Source organism: Anolis sagrei, chromosome 2, assembly GCF_037176765.1.
Source record: "Anolis sagrei isolate rAnoSag1 chromosome 2, rAnoSag1.mat, whole genome shotgun sequence".
NCBI lineage: Eukaryota > Metazoa > Chordata > Lepidosauria > Squamata > Dactyloidae > Anolis > Anolis sagrei.
In genome coordinates this window covers 164,473,591-164,497,804 of record NC_090022.1, presented here as the reverse complement: position 1 = coordinate 164,497,804, position 24,214 = coordinate 164,473,591, and the positions used below count along the sequence as shown (strand labels likewise).

The window sequence follows — 24,214 nt, the reverse complement described above, 5'->3', positions numbered from 1 at the left end:
AGCAATCGGGGCTATGTGTGTCCCCATCCCCGCTCCCCCAAAAATGATTCAGGAGTAGATTGGAATCTCTTTCACATCATAATTCAACCGTGGAGGCCTCGCTGTACCCTCCATTGATGCCCACAAAGTGGAGGCTCTTCTTGCTTGCCACAATCTCTGTCTGTTCCTCTTTCCTTTTCATAATTGACCGGATCCCTGCAGTGAATGAAGCTGTGGGAATATTGAGGGAGAAGAGAGCAGTCAGTCAAGGGTGGTTTCTTACAGGATTCTTGGTGCTTCTTTCCAATCCACAATTCTTACCTTGGTCTTCTCCCTCTGTTTGGACATTTAAATCGGGTTCCTGTGACAGGCAGCGGGTCACTTGCTCTGTCTGGAGGGAGTGACTAGATGGGTGCTCAGCTCTCTCCAATAACCTCTGAGGATCTGAAAAAAGAGAAACAGCACCAGTTTTTTCTGAATTAGTCCACCCTGGAGGTGGCAGAAGGAGATGCCTCCTGACTACTTAGTCAACATCTCAGCTTGCCCTCATCCCCTGTTTCACCCTGCCATCTTCAGTTAGAATCATAGAATCATAGAGTTGGAAGAGACCTCATGGGCCATCCAGTCCAACCCCCTGCCAAGAAGCAGGAATATTGCATTCAAAGCACCCCTGACAGATGGCCATCCAGCCTCTGTTTAAAAGCTTCCAAAGAAGGAGCCTCCACCACACACCGGGGCAGAGAGTTCCACTGCTGAATGGCTCTCACAGTCAGGAAGTTCTTCCTCATGTTCAGATGGAATCTCCTCTCTTGTAGTTTGAAGCCATTGTTCCACGTCCTAGTCACCAAGGAAGCAGAAAACAAGCTTGCTCCCTCCTCCCTGTGGCTTCCTTTCACATATTTATACATGGCCATCATGTCTCCTCTCAGCCTTCTCTTCTTGAGGCTAAACATGCCCAGCTCCTTAAGCCGCTCCTCATAGGGCTTGTTCTCCAGACCCTTGATCATTTTAATCGCCCTCCTCTGGACACATTCCAGCTTGTCAATATCTCTCTTGAATTGTGGTGCCCAGAATTGGACACAATATTCCAGGTGTGGTTTAACCAAAGCAGAATAGAGGGGTAGCAAGACTTCCCTAGATCTAGACAATATGTTCCTATTGATGCAGGCCAAAATCCCATTGGCTTTTTTTGCCGCCACATCACATTGTTGGCTCATGTTCAACTTGTTGTCCATGAGGACTCCAAGATCTTTTTCACACGTACTGCTCTCAAGCCAGGTATTGTCCCCCATTCTGTATCTTTGCATTTCAGTTTTTCTGCCTAAGTGGAGTATCTTGCATTTGTCACTGTTGAACTTCATTTTGTTAGTCTTGGCCCATCTCTCTAATCTGTCAAGATCGTTTTGAATCCTGCTCCTGTCCTCTGGACTATTGGCTATCCCTCCCAATTTGGTGTCATCTGCAAACTTGATGATCATGCCTTCTAGCCCTTCGTCTAAGTCATTAATAAAGATGTTGAACAGGACCGGGCCAAGGACAGAATCCTGCGGCACTCCGCTCGTCACTTCTTTCCAGAATGAAGAGGAAGCATTGGGGAGAATCACCCTCTGGGTTCATCCATTTAACCAATTACAGATCCACCTCACCGTAGTTTTGCCTAGCCCACATTGGACTAGTTTGTTTGCCAGAAGGTCATGGGGGATTTTGTCGAAGGCCTTACTGAAATCCAGGTATGCTACATCCACGGCATTCCCCGCATCTACCCAGCTTGTAACGCTATCAAAAAAAGAGATCAGATTAGTCTGGCATGACTTGTTTTTGATAAATCCATGTTGACTATTAGCAATGACCGCATTTGTTTCTAAGTGTTTGCAGACCGCTTCCTTAACAATCTTTTCCAGAATCTTGCCTGGTATCGATGTGAGGCTGACCGGACGGTAGTTGTTTGGGTCATCCTTTTTTCCCTTCTTGAAGATTGGGACCACATTGGCCCTCCTCCAATCTGCTGGAACTTCTTCCGTTCTTCAAGAACTCTCAAAGATGATTGCCAATGGTTCCGAAATGACTTCCACTAGTTCCTTCAATACTCTGGGGTGTAGTTGATCTGGCCCTGGGGACTTGAACTCATTTAGAGCGGCCAGGTATTCCTGGACGACTTGTTTCCCAATTTGGGGTTGGGTGTCCTCTAATCCCTCATCCACTCCATCTTGCTGAGGTTGAAGATGAACTAAAACAAATTAGAACTTCACCTCACAAATGGGGGAAATTAGGGAAAATCAAAGGGAATTGTCTTACCCTGTTCCCTCTATCTTTTCCCATCTTCTGATATTGCCAGGCATCCCATGTCATTACCATGTTGATGCCTGTCTTTCCCCCGCTTTCTCCATTTGGAGTCAGGTAACACATGACTCCTGAAGATGGGTTTAGGGCTCCGTTTCAATGTGCTGCAGAAACAGAGTCCCATGTAATTCTACCAGAAGTGCCCTTACATCATGTGATGACCTCCGTGGGACTTGCATGGCGCTCGATTTCTTAAGTGCATGGAAATGGAGCCCTAAATCCATGGAATGACATCCTTAGTTGCAAGTCAGAACCAACATTGGGAAGGACAGCTGACTTCTGTTAGACTCTCTTGAAATTTGGAGATTGGGCTGGTTCTTGATCTTTGAGAAATCTATCCTTCTCCTCTCCTCCAATGTTTTCTTCTAACAAAGCAGGCTCATAATTGGAGTTTCAGATAATCTTTTCATTCCAGGACCTTTGATCTCACCCTGGGAATATGACAGGCTATTTCAAGAGCTCCTGCGATAAACAACTGGTAAAACTCAGCATTGTGGATGTACACAGATCTATTAATATAAAAATTGCTGGGAGAAGGCAGTTTGTCATAAACAGAGCCTAATTCTTTAGTTTTGGATAACACAGGACACCCTTGTAATATTTGTTTTGTTGTTTGTGTCCATTCAGAAGATTTCACCTCACTTTCTGTCCCTGAGAGAATTGAATTTTGGAAATATTTAGTTGTTGTGGAAACAAGGACTGGCGATAAAGTTTCAATGGAGAAACCTTTTCCCCCATGATAACTCTTTCAAGAGTGAATTTCCTTTATTAGGGGTAGACTTCCTCTCACTTTCTGTTGTTTCACCTCCATTTATAACTAGGAATTGTAGGAAAGTCAAGAGGAGGGTGACTAAAATCATCAAGGGTTTGGAGAACAAGCCCTATAAGGAGCGGCTTAAAGAGCTGGGCATGTTTAGCCTGAAGAAGAGAAGGCTGAGAGGAGACATGATAGCCATGTATAAATATGTGAGAGGAAGCCACAGGGAGGAGGGAGCAAGCTTGTTTTCTGCTGCCCTGGAGACTAGGACACGGAACAATGGCTTCAAACTACAAGAAAGGAGATTCCGTCTGAACATTAAGAAGAACTTCCTGACTGTCGAAGGCTTTCATGGCTGGAATCACTCAGTTCTTGTGGGTTTTTTCGGGCTATATGGCCATGTTCTAGAAGCATTTCTCCTGACGTTTCGCCTGCATCTATGGCAAGCTTCCTCAGAGGTGAGGTCACCTCTGAGGAAGCTTGCCATAGATGCAGGCGAAACGTCAGGAGAAATGCTTCTAGAACATGGCCATATAGCCCGAAAAAACCCACAAGAACTGAACTTCCTGACTGTGAGAGCTGTTCATCAGTGGAACTCTCTGCCCCAGAGAGTGGTAGAAGCACCTTCTTTTGAAGCTTTTAAACAGAGGCTGGATGGCCATCTGTCGGGGCTGCTTTGAATGCAATTTCCCTGCTTCTTGGCGGGGGGTTGGACTGGATGGGCCATGAGGTCTCTTCCAACTCTATGATTGCGGGCTGCAAAGCTCGACAGCAAGCTAGACAAATGATTGGGAGCTTACTCCAACCCGACCTGGCTTTGAACTCAAGACCTTTTGGTCCATAGTGATTTTAATGCAGATGACTCCCAACCAGCTGCACCAAACCCGGAATTATGGGAGTTGAAGTCCAAATCACCTGGAGGGCCCAAGTTTCCCAAATCTGATCTACACTGTCAAATTAATGCAGTTTAACACCCCTTGAACTGCTATGGCTCAGTGCTATGGAATCAGGGGAGTTGTGGTTTTCACAAGTTTTTTAGCCTTCTTTGCCAGCGAAGTTCAGAGACTCACCAAAGTGTAACTCCCATTTTTTTTTTTGACGTGTCAGGAGTGACTCCTGGTGTGAGAGAATTGGCCGTCTGCAAGGACGTTGCCCAGGGGACGCCTGGATGATTTGATTTTTTTCATCTTTGTGGGGGGCTTCTCTCATGCCCCCGCATGAGGAGCTGGAGCTGACAGAGGGAGCTCATTCGCCTCTCCCCGGTTTCAAACCTGTGACCTGTCGGTCTTCAGTCCTGCCGGCACAGGGCTTTAACCCACTGCGCCACCAGGGGTTCCCGTGATTCCCCTGTAACTCCTGTGATTCCATACCATTGGGTCGTGGTGGTTACAGCAGTGTCAAACTGCATCAATTTAACATTGTAGATACCGCCTGAGAAAAGGAAGGCCTGTGGTCAGAAGTTAGTCCAAGGAATCTGGTCAGGATTCCTTGGATTAATTCGGGGACTGCCTGAAATGGAAAAGACAGAGGAAGACAATCTGTCTTTCCTTCATAGATAGGATTTGGGGGTGTCATGCAACAACTACACAACTGACAATTTCACGATGTTTGGAAAGACTGCAACTTTACTCTCATTTTGTTGCATTGATGCTTATCTCGAGCATTTAGCAGGGAGGAAGGGAAACTAGATAGAGATGACAGACCACTCTGAGCAGGCCCGTAGCCAGGATTTTGATTCGGGGGGGGGGGGGGGCTGAGTCTGAGTGAAAGAGGGTCTACCCTAGGAAACCTTTTGTATCATTACCCCAATACCCTCATGCATATGAGATAGCACAGGAGCCCCCGGTGGCGCAGTGGGTTAAACCCCTGTGCCGGCAGGACTGAAGACCGACAGGTCACAGGTTCGAATCTGGGGAGAGGCGGATGAGCTCCCTCTATCAGCTCCAGCTCCTCATGCGGGGACATGAGAGAAGCCTCCCACAAGGATGATAAAACATCAAATCATCCAGGCGTCCCCTGGGCAATGTCCTTGCAGACGACTAATTCTCTCACACTAGAAGCGACTTGCAGTTTCTCAAGTCACTCCTGACACGACCAATATGAGATATATTGAGCATGGTGATCAGATCATGATATGAATAAACATAACAGTTTAAATAATGTACCAGTAAGACCTTTTTGCAGACCACCATGAGAATTTCAGGGGGGGGGGTGAAGCCCCCAAACCCCCCCTTCTCCCGGCTACATGCCTGACTCTGAGAAACTTGCTGGATGTGTGGGGAAATAGTCTAAATATTCCCTTGCTTGAAGGTGAACGTTGTCTTATCGAATTGAGCGGATGCCACAGCCCCTTACCTGTTACGTCTCCATTTCCATTCCCCTCCTCTTCTGTGCCAGCAATGCTGATCTTCTTCACGCAGTGGAATGTGGAAGGAGGAGTCGCCGAACCAGCATGGACTGGGAAAGTGGTCTCCATCACCTCACTGCTGTGATACGTGGTACACACTGGCTTCTTCACGTCCTCAGGCTCTGCCAAAGCTCGGAGGCTGGCATAAGGTTCCTTGCTCTGCAGGGTTTGCGCCCTCTGCGGCCTATGTTCCATCTCCGTGGCTTTGCTAGCTACAACCTCTGGCTCCCTCTCAACTTGGACAACCTTTATTGTATCCACTCGGATGGGGTTATCTAGTGGGCCCTGTGCAAGACCTTCCTCCCTCACTTCCCATTCTGTTGGGTGACCCACATCCCTTGTGGACGTTTCTTTGTCTTCCTGTTCCCTACTCCGATGCTCCAGTTTCTGGTGGGCAGCCTGGAGTTCCTGGAGTGCCCTTTTCAGCTGTGTCTCCAGTACGGCAATCTTGGTGGACAGAACCTGAACAGCTTGGCGCTGCCGCTCCTCCTCAGGGGAAGGCAACCCCAGCTCCTCCTCCCTGACTGCCACTCCAACATCACACCTCTCTGTCTCACCTTTCTCTGTCTCTTCAGCTGACCTACCCACACCCACTGACCTCACTTCCTTCCTATCCAGCCTGGGACCAGTGTCAGGCCTTACTTTGCCCTCCTCTGCATTCCCACCTGCTCCCTCTTCAGGGATATCTATGTACAGCTCCCCCCTGGACTTACCCTTACAAAACCCCCCAGGGTGCCCCAAAAACTTTTGGCTTTTGAGCTGGACACTAAGCTGCCGCTTCTCCTCCTGCAGCACTGAGATCTTCACCTGAAGCACAGGAATCATCTTGACTTGCTCTTCCAACAGGCGCAATTTTTTCAAGGCAACAGCCATCTGTTCCCGAACATGCTGGAGGTGTCCTGGGGTTGGGGAGACTGGGGTGGACAACCCAGAACCAATTGGTGTAAATTGTCCAGAAGGCTGTGAACCATTGTAAGACGTCTGGCGGGAAAGGCTCTGGCCTCCTACCAAAGAGCTGGTTGATCCAGACACGCTGCTATGGAGGCTCCCAAGGCCACTTGCTCTGCACCTTTCCCCATCTCCTGAATCTGCCTGGTCTTCTAGCTTCTTCCTGGCATCCAGCAAGGTCTTCTCCACACGGGCATTAAAACTGCCTGGTGTGGTGTTGGGGTACTGTGGGTAGAAGCTGCGCCCACAATAAGAATAGGACGAATGGTGACTGTCCATGCTGACATTGGAGCAAAGGGACTCAGTGGAAGTCCACCATGAGCCCGTGTAGCCATACCCTCGTGGCAACGAACTGTAGCGTGGTCGCCGATGGACTGGGATTCGCTTAATTGTGTGACCCTTCTCAATGTCGTCCACATACTTGAGAAAGTCCAGGTCCAGACGGTAGCCATAGGGGGTCTCCACCGAATAAGGCATGTCCTGCTCCTTCACATGGAAAGATGTAGCAGAAGTGGGGTTGGGCTTTCCTGCAAAGCACAAGGGAAAGTAAATCAGCATAAAAGCTTCCTTTCTGATGCATGTCTCTTGAAAATGGGCTGACCATTCACACTGTTAGCGTTATTAAGGAGATTCCATCTGAACATTATTTATTGATTGATTGATTTATAAGTTTTATATTGTCTTCTCACCCCGAAAGAGGGACTCAGGCCGGTTCACAACATGTGTTCATATATAATAATATACAAAAGCAACACAGTGCATCATCATTACACATTAAAATATAAGTACAGTAAAAATATCATCATCACTCTTCATTACACAAGCCAAGTCGTCAATACAGTCACAGTCACAGTTCATCATCCTCCTTCCATGTAGACGAAGGTTATAGACTCAGTCCTCAAATGCCACATTCCAGAGCCAGGTCTTTATTAGTTTCCTGAAGGTCAGGAGGGAGGGAACAGATCTAATCTCTAGTGGGAGGGAGTTCCAAAGCCGAGGAGCCACCCCAGAGAAGGCCCTGTCCCTCGTCCCCACCAAACGCGATTGCGAAGGTGGTGGGACCGAGAGCAGGGCCCCTCCAGAAGATCTTAATGACCTTGATGGTTCATAGGGGAGAATCCGTTCGGACAGGTAAACTGGGCCCGAGTCGTTTAGGGCTTTATAGGTCAAAACCAGCACTTTGAATTGTGCACGGAAGCTAATCGGCAGCCAGTGGAGCTGGCATAACAGAGGGGTCGTATGATCTCTGTACCCTGCTCCTGTTAGCAATCTGGCTGCCGCTTGTTGGACTAATTGAAGCTTCCGGGCAGTCTTCAGAGGCAACCCCACGTAGAGAGCGTTGCAGTAGTCTAGATGGGATGTAACCAGAGCGTGGATCACCGTGGCCAAGTCAGAGTTCCCAAGGTGTAAGCATAAACAACAATAAGAACTTAATGTCTCTACCTATGCATTTCTAAACTTGGACATTTGGCTAAATAATATTAGAGGAAGAATACAGACAGATTTAGCTGCTATCTGTCAAAAAGAAGTATACACTCACCTGGAAAAGCAGTCTCCATGTGTAGCACCTGAGCCATTCTTTAATCCTGATCCAAATTCACAAACACTCCAGCAGAAACATCCAAAAGAAGTCTCTCATAGCATAAAGACAACCCACACAACCTGCAAGAGAAGTACATGTTGTTCAGAGCCACACCTGCATTGTTAGGAATAGTAACTGCACAATGTTGATGTACAACAGATGCCAGGCCAGTCATCAAATGTGTTACAGTAAGTCATAACAGGATCAAGTGTTTGTGTGTGTGTGTTAAAGAAAACCTTATACTGTTGATTATTATGTGCAGCTGCTAATGTAGGTCAACTAGTAAGTTTGGACCACACTTGGTGGGGTATAACTGTATGGGTTTTAGAATACAGTTCAGCTTTGCTCTTAGGAGCCTTTGCTCAGGCATTTGCTCAGCCGTTTCTACTGCTCTCTCATTTGGATGATGAAGAAGAAGCCTTATTCTGTATTGCACTGTTTGTTTTGCAACATTGCAAGTTTATGTTTGAACTCTGTTGATAAGAATAAAGTTTTTCTGTTCTTTTTCCTCTTGCCTGGGTGCAATGTTATTGTGTCATCTGCAATGGACCTGACTGAAACACGCTATGTGCAACAAAATGTACCCCCTTTTCAAATTTTCACTGGCCCTCTCTTTTCGGGCTTCCTTTCATTGCTTCTTTCCTTCCTTCTTCCCTTCCTTTCATGACTTCCTTTCTCTCTTCATCCGTTCCTTTCTTTCTTTCCTTCCTTCTTGGGGATCAGGGCCCTGGAAAAGGCAGGTTCCTTGGGAAGAGAGAAAGAGAGGTGGCGGCCTCTTGAATCCCTTCACCCCAATAAAGTGTCACCTTCTCCTCAGATGGCTCCGGCCTCGGACATCCCATCCCAGTGGCCCCTTGTCTCTTTCTTTCTCTTACCCCACATTTTTCTTTATTTCTTTGCTAAATTCATATATATATATATATATATATATATATATATATATATATATATTCCACCCTTTTCACCCTGAAGGGGACTCACAACATATATACGGCAAACATTCAATGCTGGGACATAAGACCATAAATAAATACAAACATTAAAATCACTTATATTCACATTAAAAGTTGCTTAAAAACCATCTCAGGACACCATTTTGCCTCATTGCACTGCCCCAAGGCTTGGTCCCACAGCCAGGTCTTCACCATCCTTCTGAAGAACAGGAAGGAGGGGGTTGATCTAGTATTCCTTCCTGGGATTTCCATAACTGTGGAGCAATCACTGAGAAGGCCCTGTCTCTCGTCCCCGCCAAACGTGCCTGTGATGGTGGCGGGACCGAGAGCAAGGCCTCCCCAGAAGATCTTAGTTTCTGCAGTGGTTTGTAAAGGGAGATGTGTTCAGACAGGCTCCCCAATTGCCCTGCTTGCAGGGGCAGCTCAACCCATTATGCAAAGTAAGCATTTGCAGTATAGTTGATTTTGCCCAGGGGCGCTCTTTGAGGCGCTCTTGGGGGAAAATAGACCTTGATATATGCTAGTTGTAGTTACTGGGATTCCCTACTACAGGGAAAACCAGCTGATCCCTAACCCATCTAAAACACAGACATGTGCCTTTCATCTCAAGAACAGAGAATCATCCTGAGCTCTGAGGGTTACCTGGGAAGGAATCCCACTGGAGCATTGCAGCGCACCCAAATACCTGGGAGTCACTCTGGACCGTGCTCTTACCTACAAGAAGCACTGTCTGAACATCAAGCAAAAAGTGGGTGCCAGAAACAATATCATACGAAAGCTGACTGGCACAACTTGGGGATCACAACCAGATACAGTGAAGACATCTGCCCTTGCGCTGTGCTACTCTGCTGCTGAGTATGCATGCCCAGTGTGGAACAGATCTCACCACACAAAAACAGTGGATGTGGCTCTGAATGAGACATGCCGCATTATCACGGGGTGTCTGTGCCCTACACTACTGGAGAAATTACACTGCTTAGCCGGTACTGCACCACCTGACATCCGCCGGGAAGTAGCAGCCAATAGTGAAAGGACCAAGGCAGAGACATCTCCAGCTCATCCCCTGTTTGGGTATCAGCCAGCACATCAACGACTTAAATCAAGACATAGTTTTCTTAGATCTACAGAGACACTCGCTGGAACACCTCAGCAAGCGAGAGTCCAAAAGTGGCAGGCTCAAACCCAGAACCTCAACCAATGGCTGATACCAAATGAGAGACTACCCCCTGGGCACAAAGAGGACTAGGCAACTTGGAAGGCACTGAACAGACTGCGCTCTGGCACCACAAGATGCAGAGCCAACCTTCAGAAATGGGGCTACAAAGTGGAATCCTTGACATGCGAGTGTGGAGAGGAGCAAACCACTGACCACCTGCTGCAATGCAACCTGAGCCCCGCCACATGCACAATGGAGGACCTTCTTGCAGCAACACCAGAAGCACTCCAAGTGGCCAGATACTGGTCAAAGGACATTTAACCAACTATCAAACTCACAAGTTTTGTATTTTGTCTGTTTGTTTGCTTTGTTCTGTTCTGACACGACAAAGTTACTGGGATGTATAGTTCACCTACAATCAGAGAGCATTCTGAACTCCACCAATGATGGAATTGAACTAAATATGGCACACCGAACTCCCATGACGAACAGAAAAGATATATCACTGATTGGTTGGGGGGGGGGGGCGGCAAAATACTGTTTGCTTACTGTTGAAAATTACCTAGGGCCGCCTCTGCCTGCTTGCCCCAGGTTTTCTCACAAAGGAACATTACATTTTTATTTATATAGACTAGCTGTACCCACCACGCGTTGCTGTGGCCAGCCTTCCCTCCATCTTTCTCCCCTTCTTTCCCTCCTTCCTTTCCTCCCTCTTTCCTTCCTTCCTTCCTTCCTTCCTTCCTTCCTTCCTTCCTTCCTTCCTTCCTTCCTTCCTTCCTTCCTTCTCTTTTCTTCTTTCCTTTTCTCCTTCCTTCCTTCTCTACCTCTTTTCTTCCTTCCTTTGCTTTTTCCTTCCATCCTTCTCTGTTTCCTTCTTTTTTCCCCCCCACCTCTTTCTCTCCTTTCCCTCCTTCCTTCGCTCCCTCCCCCTTCCTTCCCTTTTTTCTTTCTTTCTTTCTGTCCTTCCTTCCTTCTCTCTCTTTTCTTCTTTCCCCCTTTTTTCTTTTCCTACTTCTTTCTCTCTTTCCTTCCTTTGCTTCCATGCTTCCTTCTCTCTTTTCTTCTTTCCTGCCCTCCCTCTTTCTCTTCTTCTTTCTTTTTTCTTTCTGCCTTTCTTCCTTCTCTACCTCTTTCCATACTTCCGTCATTCTTTGCTTCCATGCTTCCTTCTCTCTTTTCTTCTGTCTTGCCCTCCCTCTTTCTCTTCTTCTTTCTTTTTTCTTTCTGTCTTTCTTCCTTCTCTACCTCTTTCCTTACTTCCGTCATTCTTTGCTTCCATGCTTCCTTCTCTCTTTTCTTCTTTCTTGCCCTCCCTCTTTCTCTTCTTTTCTTTTTTCTTTCTGTCTTTCTTCCTTCTCTACCTCTTTCCTTACTTCCGTCATTCTTTGCTTCCATGCCTCCTTCTCTCTTTTCTTCTTTCTTTCTTTCCCTCCCTCTTTCTTTTTTCTTTCTGCTTTTCTTCCTTCTCTACCTCTTTCCTTACTTCTGTCATTCTTTGCTTCCATGCTTCCTTCTCTCTTTTCTTCTTTCTTGCCCTCCCTCTTTCTCTTCTTCTTTCTTTTTTCTTTCTGTCTTTCTTCCTTCTCTACCTCTTTTCTTACTTCTGTCATTCTTTGCTTCCATGCTTCCTTCTCTCTTTTCTTCTTTTTCCCCTCCCTCCTTCTCTCGTTCTTTCTTTTTTCTTTCTTTCTCCCCTTCCTTCCTTCTTTCCTTTCTCTTTCTCTCTCTCTCTCTCTCTCTCTTTCTTTCTTTCTTTCTTACACTACAAATAAGACATAGACAGTGCATATAGGAATGCATGCATTTTTTCCAAACTATATTCTGGCTCTCCAACAGGCTGAGGGACCATGAACTGACCCTCAGATTTAAAAGTTTGGACACCCCTGCTGTAGGGGGTCTGTAATCTATATAAAAAGAAAATTTCCATCACCTTCAGGGACAGAAGACAAACCTGATCTGAATATTTTCTCATGAGATTGAGGTCCTAAAGAGCAAGAGGAGGGGTAAATGCTATTTATTGTTTCCCTGTGACTGTCCAACTCTTTGGCTGCATCTCTCTACATTTGTGGGAAAATCACTGCAGAGCCATGAAAATTCTTGGTCTCCTTGTCCATGTTTTCATTTCTGTTTTTGCATTCTCTGGTTGGAAAACACAGTCACAGCAAAGCCAGGGCAGTGGAGGGGAGACGCTTCCTCTGTTTTTTGTCTTAAACCCCCCCCCCCCTTGTCCCAGTCCCATCTCAAAACCCCACACCCCAGTCCCACAGCGCTGGGTCAGCAGATAAGTCTTGCGCTCTCTCCAGCTCCATTCCCTGCCAAAACCTCAACACACCAGACAGTCCTGCTAACTCAGCCTGTTCCAGCAGCCCTGCTCCTCATAGCTCCGGCCAAAGCCTGGCAGATAGCAATCCTGCAGAAGCGTTCCCAGTCGGAATTCCTTGGTCAAAGAGAAGGAGTGCCGCAAAACAAATAGGGAGAGGAGAGGCCTGGAAGAGAAGGCAATGGCAGGCAATGGTCCAGTGATGAATCTCGTGGAAGGGAAGGGCCAAGTCCTCTGGAAGGCTGCCTAGCAAGTCACAGCCTCTAGGTCTGGAACTCCTGAGTACCCCATGAGAAGGGAGTTCAAGACAGGCACTCTGCGCATGCACAAAGATTCTTCCTGACATGAGATTACTTTAAGATATACAGCAGACCCTTGGCATCCACTGGGGTCTGGTTTCTAGACTCCTCTGTGGATACCAAAATCTGTGGATGTTCACGTTCTATTATATATTTTACTATTAGTAGTAAAAGAATGATGTTGTAAAAGAGTGTCCCTTATATAAAATGGTAAAATCAGTGATGTCAGTTGACTGGGCTTCTCGAGGAAAGATCACCCTCAGACTTAATAACTGGAACCCTTCTTGGCACTCCCTTGGCCGTGGGTTTTCAGGTCTTTTGGGATCCCGGGGTTTCGACAACATTAGGACACAGCCTTCCTTTATAAATGTGGGCCCAGATTCAACTACTAATAATCCCTGACTTTACCTGAGTCCAGGGGCGGCTCAACCATTACGCAAAGTAAGCATTCGCAGTATAGTTGATTTTGCCCAGGGGGTGCTCTTGAGGGGAAATAGACCTTGACATATGCGAGTTGTAGTTCCTGGGATGTATAGTTCACCTACAATCAAAGAGCATTCTGAACTCCACCAATGATGGAATTGAACCAAATATGGCACACAGAACTCCCACGACGAACAGAAAATATAGATCAGTGATTGGTTGGGGGGGGGGGGGATGCCAAAATAATGTTTGCTTACCATTGAAAATTACCTAGGGCCGCCTCTGCCTGAGTCCCTAAACCACCATGACTCTGCTGGGTTTTTTATTAAATACATTTAGTGACTATACAGAACTTCTATCTTCATACGATATAGTATATAGCAGGGGTCCTCAAACTATGGCCTGAGGGCTGGATACGGCCCTCCAAGGTCATTTACCCGGCCCTTGCTCAGGGTCAACCTAAGTCTGAAACGACTTGAAAGCACACAACAACAACAACAATCCTATCTCATCAGCCAAAAGCAGGCTCACACTTCCCACTGAAATACTAATAAGTTTATATTTGTTAAAATTGTTCTTCATTTTAATGATTGTATTGTTTTAAAGTGTTTTTTGCACTACAAATAAGATATGTGCCATGTTCATAGGAATTCATTCATGTTTTTTTTCAAATTATAATCCGGCCCTCCAACAGTTTGAGAGACTGTGACCTGGCCCCTGTTTAAAAAGTTTGTGGACCCCTGGTATATAGTATACTAACAAGTATCAATTACTAGTGAGCAATGGCAATGCACAAATCTATCACTTTCAGTTTATCTGCTTCTAATTTTTCCCCATTTCTTAAGTAAGTACAGTGTTCCCTTGTTGTTTCGCGGATCGCTTTCCACGGACTCACTGTTTCGCGGTTAGGGTTTAGAATTAATATTTTTATTTTTCTACATTTTGTGGTTTTAAAATCAGAAATACCTTGCCCGTACGCCTTCTTTCAACACTCATATGTAAATCATAACATAAAATTCATATCTAATAACAGATATCCTGTTTCATGTACAGACAGCCCTCCACATTTGTGGTTTTGACTTTTGCATATTTGATTATTCATGGATTTGATAGAAATGCTCTGTCTAGGAATCTTCAGGCCTTCCAGAGCAATTCTATGGTTAGCATCCAATAGAAGTTGGGCAGAGTCATGCCAGAGGACCTAGAAGTTCCCAGAAGGATGTTCTTTCAGATAAAAAAGTATCTATTATATTTATATAACAAAAAAGTATCTAAAGTATTTATTGAGATTTATATAATACTAATGGGAGCCCCCGGTGGCACAGTGGGTTAAAGCACTGAGCTGCTGAGCTTGTTGACTGAAAGGTCGCAGGTTCGATTCAGGGGAGTGGCGTGAGCTTCTGCTGTCAGCCCCAGCTTCTGCCAACCTAGCAGTTCGAAACATGCAAATATGAGTACCACTCCAGCGGGAAGGTAACGGCGTTCCATGCAGTCATGCTGGCTACATGACCTTGGAGGTGTCTAGAAACAACGCCGGCTCTCCGGCTTAGAAATGGAGATGAGCACCACCCCCAGAGTCGGACACGACTGGACTTAATGTCAGGGGAAAACCTTTAACTTTACCTTATAATACTAATAGCCGAGAAACACACTTAAAATGTAGTAATTTAGTGCCCTTAACACCAGCAAATTTGGAGGGCTGATCATAAGTTTAATATTTTATTTATTTATTTATTTATTTATTTATTTATATTTCAAACTTATATGCCGCCACTCCCCTAGGGCTTGGAGCGGCTTACAAGAACAAACTAAAATCTAACACAAATTAAACAACATATGTGACCTATGGTCCGGCTTACTGGCAGAAAGGCAAGATATGAAACATAGATTAACAATTTTGGCCAAATGTGTACATATTCCCTTTATTCTAACGCTTTCTTGTATGTTTTCCCATTTAAAATACTTCCCTCCTAACAGCTTTCATAAAGAGAACTGCACTTATGAAATGAAAGCTGCATTGTTAATTCACATATTGATTTGAAAAATCTAAATTTGCCACAAATTTCTATCTATATATGAATTGAATGGAAATCTCTTTCATCCCTTGGGAGCAATAACGGAAAAATGCAGTTGCCATCACACGCCGATTACAGACTTCTCAGTGGCATCTGGGTGGGGAAAAGACTATGTGGAAAACAGGATGTTGAATTGGGGCTTTGATCTCCTCCAGCTGGATTCTTCTTATGCCTATTCTAAATTTTATGATAGTATAGATGTTTTCCTCTCAGCCCAGGAATTACTTCAGTGGCAGCAAGGAAACAAACAAGGCTAACCTCCCAGAAATGATTATTTTGCAAGATTCTTGATCCCACCTCACCCCAACAATCCTGACATGCAGCTGCCCAGAGGTTAAATTCAAAAACTGCTTTATTTATTTTCCCCTTCCACAACATTGCCAGGGCTGGAAGCAGGCATCGCTCATACAGCCAAAACACATAGCTAACTGTCAATAAACTTTTATTTTGATGTTTTACAAAATACCCTGACTACAGAGAAGTAAACTGGGCATCATCCTACCAGCTCCAACAGATAGGTCTGGGCAGAGGAAAGCCAATCCTGACAGATGCGAGAAGCTGTTCTGTGCAAACAAACCATTGCTGGCTTTTAGCCACACTGCATGCAAGGATGCCATGAAGTGCCAATGCTCACAAAAAGCAACAGATATTTCACTAGATTGGTTTTAAGATGACTGTACATGATGTTTAGAGCACGAGAAAATATTATCTTTCTCATTATAACTCCCTAATTCTCTAGCTTGGATCATCAGGGTGGGGGAAATCTGTTAAGTTGTAGTCATGTGTAAAAAGTTGCTCCGGCTGTGGTTACACACAACTGAAAACCAGCACATCCTAATCATCATAATAAAAAGCAACCTATATAGTGTGTGGCGACTGTATATAGAATCATAGTATTGAAAGAGATCTCATGGGCCATCTAGTCCAACCCCCTGCCAAGAAGCAGGAAAATTGCATTCAAGGCACCCCCATCCAGCCTCTGTTCAAAAGCTTCCAAAGAAGGAGCCTCTACCACACTCTGGGGCAGAGAGTTCCACTGCTGAACGGCTCTCACAGTCAGGAAGTTCTTCCTCATGTTCAGATGGAATCTCCTTTCTTGTAGTTTGAAGCCATTGCTCCATGTCCTAGTCTTCAGGGAAGCAGAGAACAAGTTTGCTCCCTCCTCCCTATGACTTCTTCTCACATATTTATACATGGCTATAATGGCTCCTCTCAGCATTCTCTTCTTCAGGCTAAGCATGCCCAGCTCTTTAAGCTGCTCCTCATAGGGCTTGTTCTCCAGACCCTTGATCATTTGTCGCCCTCCTCTGGACACATTCCAGATTGTCAATATCTCTCTTGAATTGTGGTGCCCAGAACTGGACACAATATTCCGGGTGTGGTCTAACCAAGGCAGAATAGAGGGGTAGCATGACTTCCCTAGATCTAGACACTAGACTCCTATTTACGCAGGCCAAAATCCCATTGGCTTTTTTTGCCGTCGCATCACATTGTTGGCTCATGTTTAACTTGTTGTCCAAGAGGACTCCAAGATCTTTTTCACACGTACTGCTCTCGAGCCAGGCATCCCCCATTCTGTATCTTTGCATTTCATTTTTTCTGCCTAAGTGGAGTACATTGAATTTGTCCCTGTTGAATTTCATTTTGTTAGTTTTGGCCCATCTCTCTAATCTATTTTTTAATATACATTTTTATTCAGGTTATATAAAGCTAGATGGAAAGAGGGGGAACATATAAAAAAAAAGATAGAAAAGTAGGAATTGCAATATAACACCAACTAACCATCTCTCTAATCTGTTCAGATTGTTTTGGATTCTGCTCCTGATCTCTGGAGTATTGGCTATCCTTCCCAATTTGGTGTCGTCTGCAAACTTGAGGACCCTGCCTTCTAGTCCTTCATCTAAGTCATTAATAAAGATGTTGAACAGGACCGGGCCCAGGACGGGACCCTGCTTGTGGCACTCCGCTCGTCACGTCTTTCCAGGATGAAGAGGAAGCATTGGGGAGAAGCACCCTCTGGGTTCGTCCATTTAACCAATTACAGATCCACCTCACCATAGTTTTGCCTAGTCCACATTGGACTAGTTTGTTTGCCAGAAGGTTATGGGGGACCTTGTCGAAGGCCTTACTGAAATCCAGGTACGCTACATCCACGGCATTCCCCGCATCTACCCAGCTTGTAACTCTATCGAAAAAAAGAGATCAGATTAGTCTGGCCTGACTTGTTTTTGATAAATCCATGTTAACTATTAGTGATGACTGCATTTGTTTCTAAGTGTTTTCAGACCACTTCCTTAACAAACTTTTCCAGAATCTTGCCTGATATTGACGTGAGGCTGACCAGACGGTAATTGTTTGGGTCATCCTTTTTGAAGATTGGGACCACACTGGCCTTTCTCCAATCTGTGATTTGATCCTATAGCTTATTTGCAAGCAACAGCTGGTTCATTTCATTCACACTGCAAGGAAAACAGCCCAAGGCATAAATTCACTTCTCAGGCACACAGAGAAGCCAGATCCCACACAGCCTTATGCTGGGAAGTGGGATGAGGGGAGGGGGGAGGGAAACTGTAAACTAAATTATGAAGGGCCTTTGAATCTCAGGGTCTTGTTGCAAGACCTTCTCCCTCCTGGAGGAATGACTGTATCCTTTCAAACCAATCCCTTTCCCAATCCTTGACTTGTTTTTTGTTTTGGAGGCTGGCAGAACTGCTCAGAGACCTTTAAGAGGATGGCTAGTAATGCTGTGAAAAATTGATTTGGGATGCTGCCAGCCATTACATCACAACCACACCTCTTCAGCTATGCAAGGAAAACTGCTAGGCCAGATGGGATGAGGACACATCTGCGTTTTGGAAAAACCTTTGGACAACTCCTCCTACCACACCTCTAATTTCTGATACACTCCCCATCTTCCCATGACCCTTCTCAGCCTTGTATCCTTCAGCTTCACAACTGCCAGAAGTTCAGAGTGTTGAATATGAGCCTTCAAAGGCAAGCGTGTGTACGTGTGAGAAGGGGAGAGAGAACAACCGTGCAGGACAGCCAAAAGAGCACACAACAACAGGAACCACAGCAGACCTTGTCTGGATCCGCCTTTAGACTGGTGGGTTTTCAGAACAGGTCTTTCTGAGGAGGAAAGACAAGAAGCACCCAAAGAGGATGCAAAGCTAACTCACAAAAACACTCATCACCTTGGGAATGCCTCTAGAAAGTAAAAAATAAAAAATATTAAGAAATTACTCATTGTTGGAAAACTTTTACAAAATGTTCTATTAATATTACATGACACCTGTTGGAAATGGTAAAAAAAAACCCAACAGAACTCGGTTTTCTTTTTCCATTTGTGATGGTTCTTCAAGAAGGCAAAAAAGAAAAGAAAAATTCATTGAGATTCGCAAAACTATAGTAAAAGTATTAAAACTAAAAATATCCATGCATCCACTGACTTTGCAAAATGTGTTGTGTCACATTTGGGGGGGGGGGGGGAACAAATTAGTATCACACACGCTTTTGAGCAAGTGTTAAGATCTCTGGGAGAAAGCTTGGCACCATGGCAGATGTGTTTAATGAGGACCCAGGAGAGAGACCTTTTGGAGGCTGTTCCAAGGATATAATAATATAATAATAATAATAAACCTTATTTATACCCGCTAACATCTCCCGAAGGACTCGGTGCGGCTTACAAGAGGTCAAGGCCCAACACATCAATAAAACAACAGCATAACAAATACAACAATAAATAAACTCATAAAACAAGCAATAAACTTTAAAACAATAGCAATAAACATTAGACAGTAACACCACGACGCATTTAAAACTAAGGCCGGACATGACCGGTGAAATGGATAGGTTTTTGGAGATAGGTGCAGTGTGCAGACAATCCAGCTTGTCAATATCTCTCTTGAATTGTGGTGCCCAGAATTGGACACAATATTCCAGGTGTGGTCTAACCAAAGCAGAATAGAGGGGTAGCATTACTTCCCTAGATCTAGACACTATGCTCCTATTGATGCAGGCCAAAATCCCATTGGCTTTTTTTTGCCACCACATCACATTGTTGGCTCATGTTTAACTTGTCCATGAGGACTCCAAGATCTTTTTCACACATACTGCTCTCAAGCCAGGTGTCCCCCATTCTGTATCTTTGCATTTCGTTTTTTCTGCCAAAGTGGAGTATCTTGCATTTGTCACTGTTGAACTTCATTTTGTTAGTTTTGGCCCATCTCTCTAATCTGTCAAGATCGTTTTGAATCCTGTTCCTTTTTTAAAAATAAATCTAACAGAGGCTGGATGGCCATCTGTCAGGGGTGATTTGAATGCAATATTCCTGCTACTTGGCAGGGGGTTGGACTGGATGGCCCATGAGGTCTCTTCCAACTCTTTGATTCTCTGATTCTATGATTCTATGCTCCTGTCCTCTGGAGTATTGGCTATCCCTCCCAATTTGGTGTTGTCTGCAAAATGATGAGCTATCCCTGTTGAGATATCTGATTTAGGTTCACTATGGATTTTACCATGGGATTTTACTAAAAGTGTGTTCTGCCACTGTCCTTGTAAAGAGTTGGAACATGCCAGGATAGCCACTCTTGCACGATCTTTGCATTTTCAAAAATCTGAAAACACTTCCAGTTTAGCGCACCAGATTGACCGTAACTCCTCCCAAGCCAGGCATTGTCTCTTGTTGTCCATAACCCTTTTAATACCCCCCCCCCCTTGAATAATTTCACAACTCTGAGAATTGAGCCATTTTTGCAAGATTTTGCCATTTCATGGCTTCATCTATGAGCGAGTTCACAGTTGCTTGCAATTCCCAGCCTTTTCCTATTTAGTGTATTCTGCAAGAGGGAGATGTACTTATGAATGCCAAAACTGGGGGTCTTGCAAAAAGTGGGCAGATGCTTAATCAACAAGAAAAACCCATATAAGTGTCAGGAATTACCCCATGCATAGAAAAAGACAGTCTAAGAATTGTCTGCAAAACAGTTTGAAGCGAGGATGCAATGATGTCATGGAACTGAGAGCTACTAACGTGTGCCTCAATCCTCATTTGATAATGCTCTCAGTGCCAGAGAGATTTCAAGGAATATCTAAGGAGGAGAGAGCAGAGAAACAAAAATGGTAATGTTCCTTTAAAAAAAAATCTAGTAGTATGAGGGTTGAATGAAAAGTAATGCCTCCACCTTTGTAACTCCTCAACAAATGGTAGTACTGGTATGCGGCAGGTACTGGCTTGTTCAGTAGACTCTCTACAGTTCTTTTACAGTTCCATTTTGGTGGGAAGCATTAGCATTGAATGGTTGTGTTGTTAAAGTGCAAAGTATGGAACCCTGCACAGACAGTTGATCAATGCGACTTAGGCAACGTGCAGTCATTGAATTCTTGGCAGCAGAATGTGTCACCCCAAAAAAGATTCATCAGAGAATGCAAGCTGTTTATGGTGATCGTGCTGATGTCAGTACTCTGCACTGTTGGACGAGGAAGTTTAAAGATGTTGAGGTGGGAACATCTGACTTGTGTGACAAACAAAGAGTTGGACATCCTGTGACAGCATCCACCAAGTTTCACAAGCAAAAGGTTGACAGATTGATTCAGGACAATCATCGTATCACTCAGAGAAAAATTTCAAGCATAATCGACATTTCAAAAGAACTTGTGGGTCACATTATTGCTTTGCTTGGCTATCGGAAGATCTGTGCATGATGGGTTGCAGAAACAGTGTCAACTTCTTCCATGTCGGCTTCAGAAAACTTGTTGGCAGAAATGTATCCAATTGTCTGGTGATTATGTGGAAAAGTGAATAGTGGTAGTTAAAGAGCACATTCTAAGGATTATTTCTGCGCTTGATTTATTAAAATATTCCCATCCAAACCAAAGTAGTAGTAGTAGTAGTAGTAGTAGTAGTAATAATCATCTTTATTTATACCCTGCCACCATCTCCCCCAACGGGGACATGGGGTGGCTTACATGAGGTGAAGGTGGAGGCATTACTTTTCATTCAACCCTAGTAGTAGTAGTAGTAGTAGTAGCAGTAATGCTGGATGAGAATCAAGTGAAAATAAGTACTAGCCATGTTGGAAAGGTAGATAACTACTAATAAATAATATAACTTGGATAAACATATTACCTAAACTTTCTGCCCTTTCATTAATGTCACTTGACTTCCGTCTGCATTAACTAAGTAGGGGAAATGGTAAATATACGCCTTAAACTTCCTACAGTTTCCTTCATGTTTCTTCATTTCTGAAGTGTGTGAGTGTGTGAAATAAAAATGGAAATGGGAGGATGTGCTGATGGGATTCCTTCTCCCAAAGGAGACCTCTTGAGAAGCTTTTCATGACAACTAAGGATCACTTGAAGGATCCACCTTCACTCCACAATTAAACCATCTCAATTTGTACTGCAGACCCAACCGGGTTTTTTTTTTCAAAGAGGAAAGAAAAGAAAAAGTTGGGTTGTTGTAGGTTTTTTCGGGCTATATGGTCATGTTCTAGAGCAGTGGTTCTCAACCTTCTTGATGTCATGACCCCTTAATACACGTTGTGGTGACCCCCAACCACAAAATTATTATTATTGCTACTTCCTAATTGTAATTGTGTTACTGTTATGAATCATAATGTAAAAATCTGAAATGCAGGATGTATTTTCATTCACTGGACCAAATTTGGCACAAATACCCCTCAACAGCGCTCCATGCCGTCATGTCAGCCACATGACCTTGGAGGTGTCTATGGACAACACTGGCTCTTTGGCCTAGAAATTGAGCACCAACTCCCAGAGTTGGACAGGACTGGACTTAATGTCAGGGGAAAACTTTTACCTTACGTTACCCAATATGCCCAAATTTGAATACTGGTGGGGTTGGAGGGAAAATTGATGATGCCATTTGGGAGTTGTAGTTGCTGGGATTTATAGTTCACCTACAGTCAAAGAGCATTCTGAACTTCACCAATGATGGAATTGGACCAAACTTGGCACACAGAACTCCCACAACCAACGAAAAATACTAGAAGGGTTTGGTGAGCACTGACCTTGAGTTTTGGAGTTGTAGTTCACCTGCATCCAGAGAGCATTGCAGACTCAAACAATGATGGATCTGGACCAAACTTGGCACGGATACTCAATATGCTCCAATGTGAACACTGGTGGAGTTTGGGGAAAATAGACCTTGACATTTGGGAGATGCAGTTGCTGGGATTTATAGTTCACCTGCAACGAAGAGCCCTCGCCTGCTCCGCACCCCTGCCTGCCGGCGGGAGAATAACACAGGCAAGGGGCGCCTGGTGCAAGGCCTTGCGCCAAAGGGCCCTCTCCTGCTCTGCACCTGTGCCTGATGGCGGGAGAGTGACACAGACGAGGGGCACCCACGGAGCCACTCGCCCGTCCCTCACCTCCTTCTGCCATCAGAAGGAGATGACGGACAGGCGGATGGCTTCGCGCACGGGAGTGCCAGTGGCTCAGGGGGTCGGCCACCATTTTGGAGGGGGTGTGGCCAGCCAATGCGACTTCGCGACCCCCAGAAAATGGCCGGACGACCCCCTGAGGGGTCGCGACCCCCAGGTTGAGAACCGCTGTTCTAGAGCATTCTATTTAGGAGAGAATGCCTCTAGAACATGGCCACATAGCCCGAAAAAACCTACAACAACCCAGTGATTCCGGCCACGAAAGCCTTCGACAATACAACGAAAAAGTTCATGATGCTGGCATATTGTCACATGTTCCTCTTTCAGTCAAGCTGCACTCCCAAGTTTCTCTTTTTAGAAGCTGAAAACAGGAAGAAGGAAATGCAATTGTGGAATCACCAAGAAAAGAACAGGGCCAGGAATGTTGGATTTTATCCAGCTTTCTCTGATTGCTAGAGTTCAGCTACATTTCCAGACACAAGAGATTCAGGCACGATGCTCTCCTTGGCCAAGAACACCTCTGCAGCGTTGGAGATCGCAGCCTCAGCTTTAAGCATAGAGGCAACCAATCCTGCTTCCTTTACTGCAACAGCATGGCATGGAAAGAATTTGGGTTGGGTAGCATATTTAATCCATTAATATATTGGCAAAGTATTTGTAGACCCAGGGGAGAGGATGCTGCTTCCCATGCAAGCCAAGTGAGGCAGTGAGTTTTTTCCAATGCTGTCGCCAAGCAGACCTGCAACTCCCAGCGAAATTCCATGTGGCTTGGTCACAAGCACATATCCCGATGCCACTGCTTCTGGAAACTCTGAGGCAGGCAGAGGGATGAGACTGAGTCATGATTATAGATTTCATATTTCTTCATCCCACTTCACAAGCTCAGCAGCCATTGGACTTCATGGAGCAGAACGATTTCTGCATCCACATATTCAACTAATCATGACTCAAAAACATTTGAAACAAAAACAAGCTTCAATTTTGCTATGCACTGTGTACTACTGTTCTGGTACGGCTGTACCAGGAGCTCCGCCTTGGTCCTTTCACTATTGGCTGCTACTTCCCGGCGGATGCCAGGTGGTGCAATACCGGCTAAGCAGTGTAATTTCTCCAGTGGTGTAGGGCGCAGACACCCCGTGATAATGCGGCATGTCTCATTAAGAGCTACATCCACTGTTTTAGTATGGTGAGATGTGTTCCACACTGGGCATGCATACTCAGCAGCAGAGTAGCACAGCGCAAAGGCAGATGTCTTCACTGTATCTGGTTGTGATCCCCAGGTTGTGCCAGTCAGCTTTCGTATGATATTGTTTCTAGCACCCACTTTTTGCTTGATGTTCAGGCAGTGCTTCTTGTAGGTAAGAGCACGGTCCAGAGTGACTCCCAGGTATTTGGGTGCACTGCAATGCTCCAGTGGGATTCCTTCCCAGGTGATCATCCCCTGTTTGGGTATCAGCCAGCACGCCAACGACTTAAATCTAGACATAGTTTTCTAAGATCTACAGAGACACTCGCTGGAACACCCCAGCAAGCGAGAGTCCAAAAATGGCAGGCTCAAACCCAGCACCTCAA

The 24,214-nt window shown here is 45.1% G+C and overlaps 1 protein-coding gene across 2 annotated transcripts in view; it reads right to left on the bottom strand.

Moving 5' to 3' along the window:
* Positions 1-24,214, bottom strand: part of KANK2 (KN motif and ankyrin repeat domains 2) — a 136,133-nt gene that overhangs the window by 25,421 nt on the left and 86,498 nt on the right. For both annotated transcript variants that reach the window (XM_060763542.2, XM_060763541.2), the window contains 4 exons: positions 7,972-8,093; positions 5,432-6,958; positions 301-423; positions 108-210 (listed from right to left, as the gene is read on the bottom strand). In XM_060763542.2, coding sequence (XP_060619525.2) covers positions 108-210; positions 301-423; positions 5,432-6,958; positions 7,972-8,008 — 1,790 coding nt within the window. In that variant the 5' untranslated portion in view covers positions 8,009-8,093. The remainder of the gene's footprint in view (positions 1-107; positions 211-300; positions 424-5,431; positions 6,959-7,971; positions 8,094-24,214) is intronic.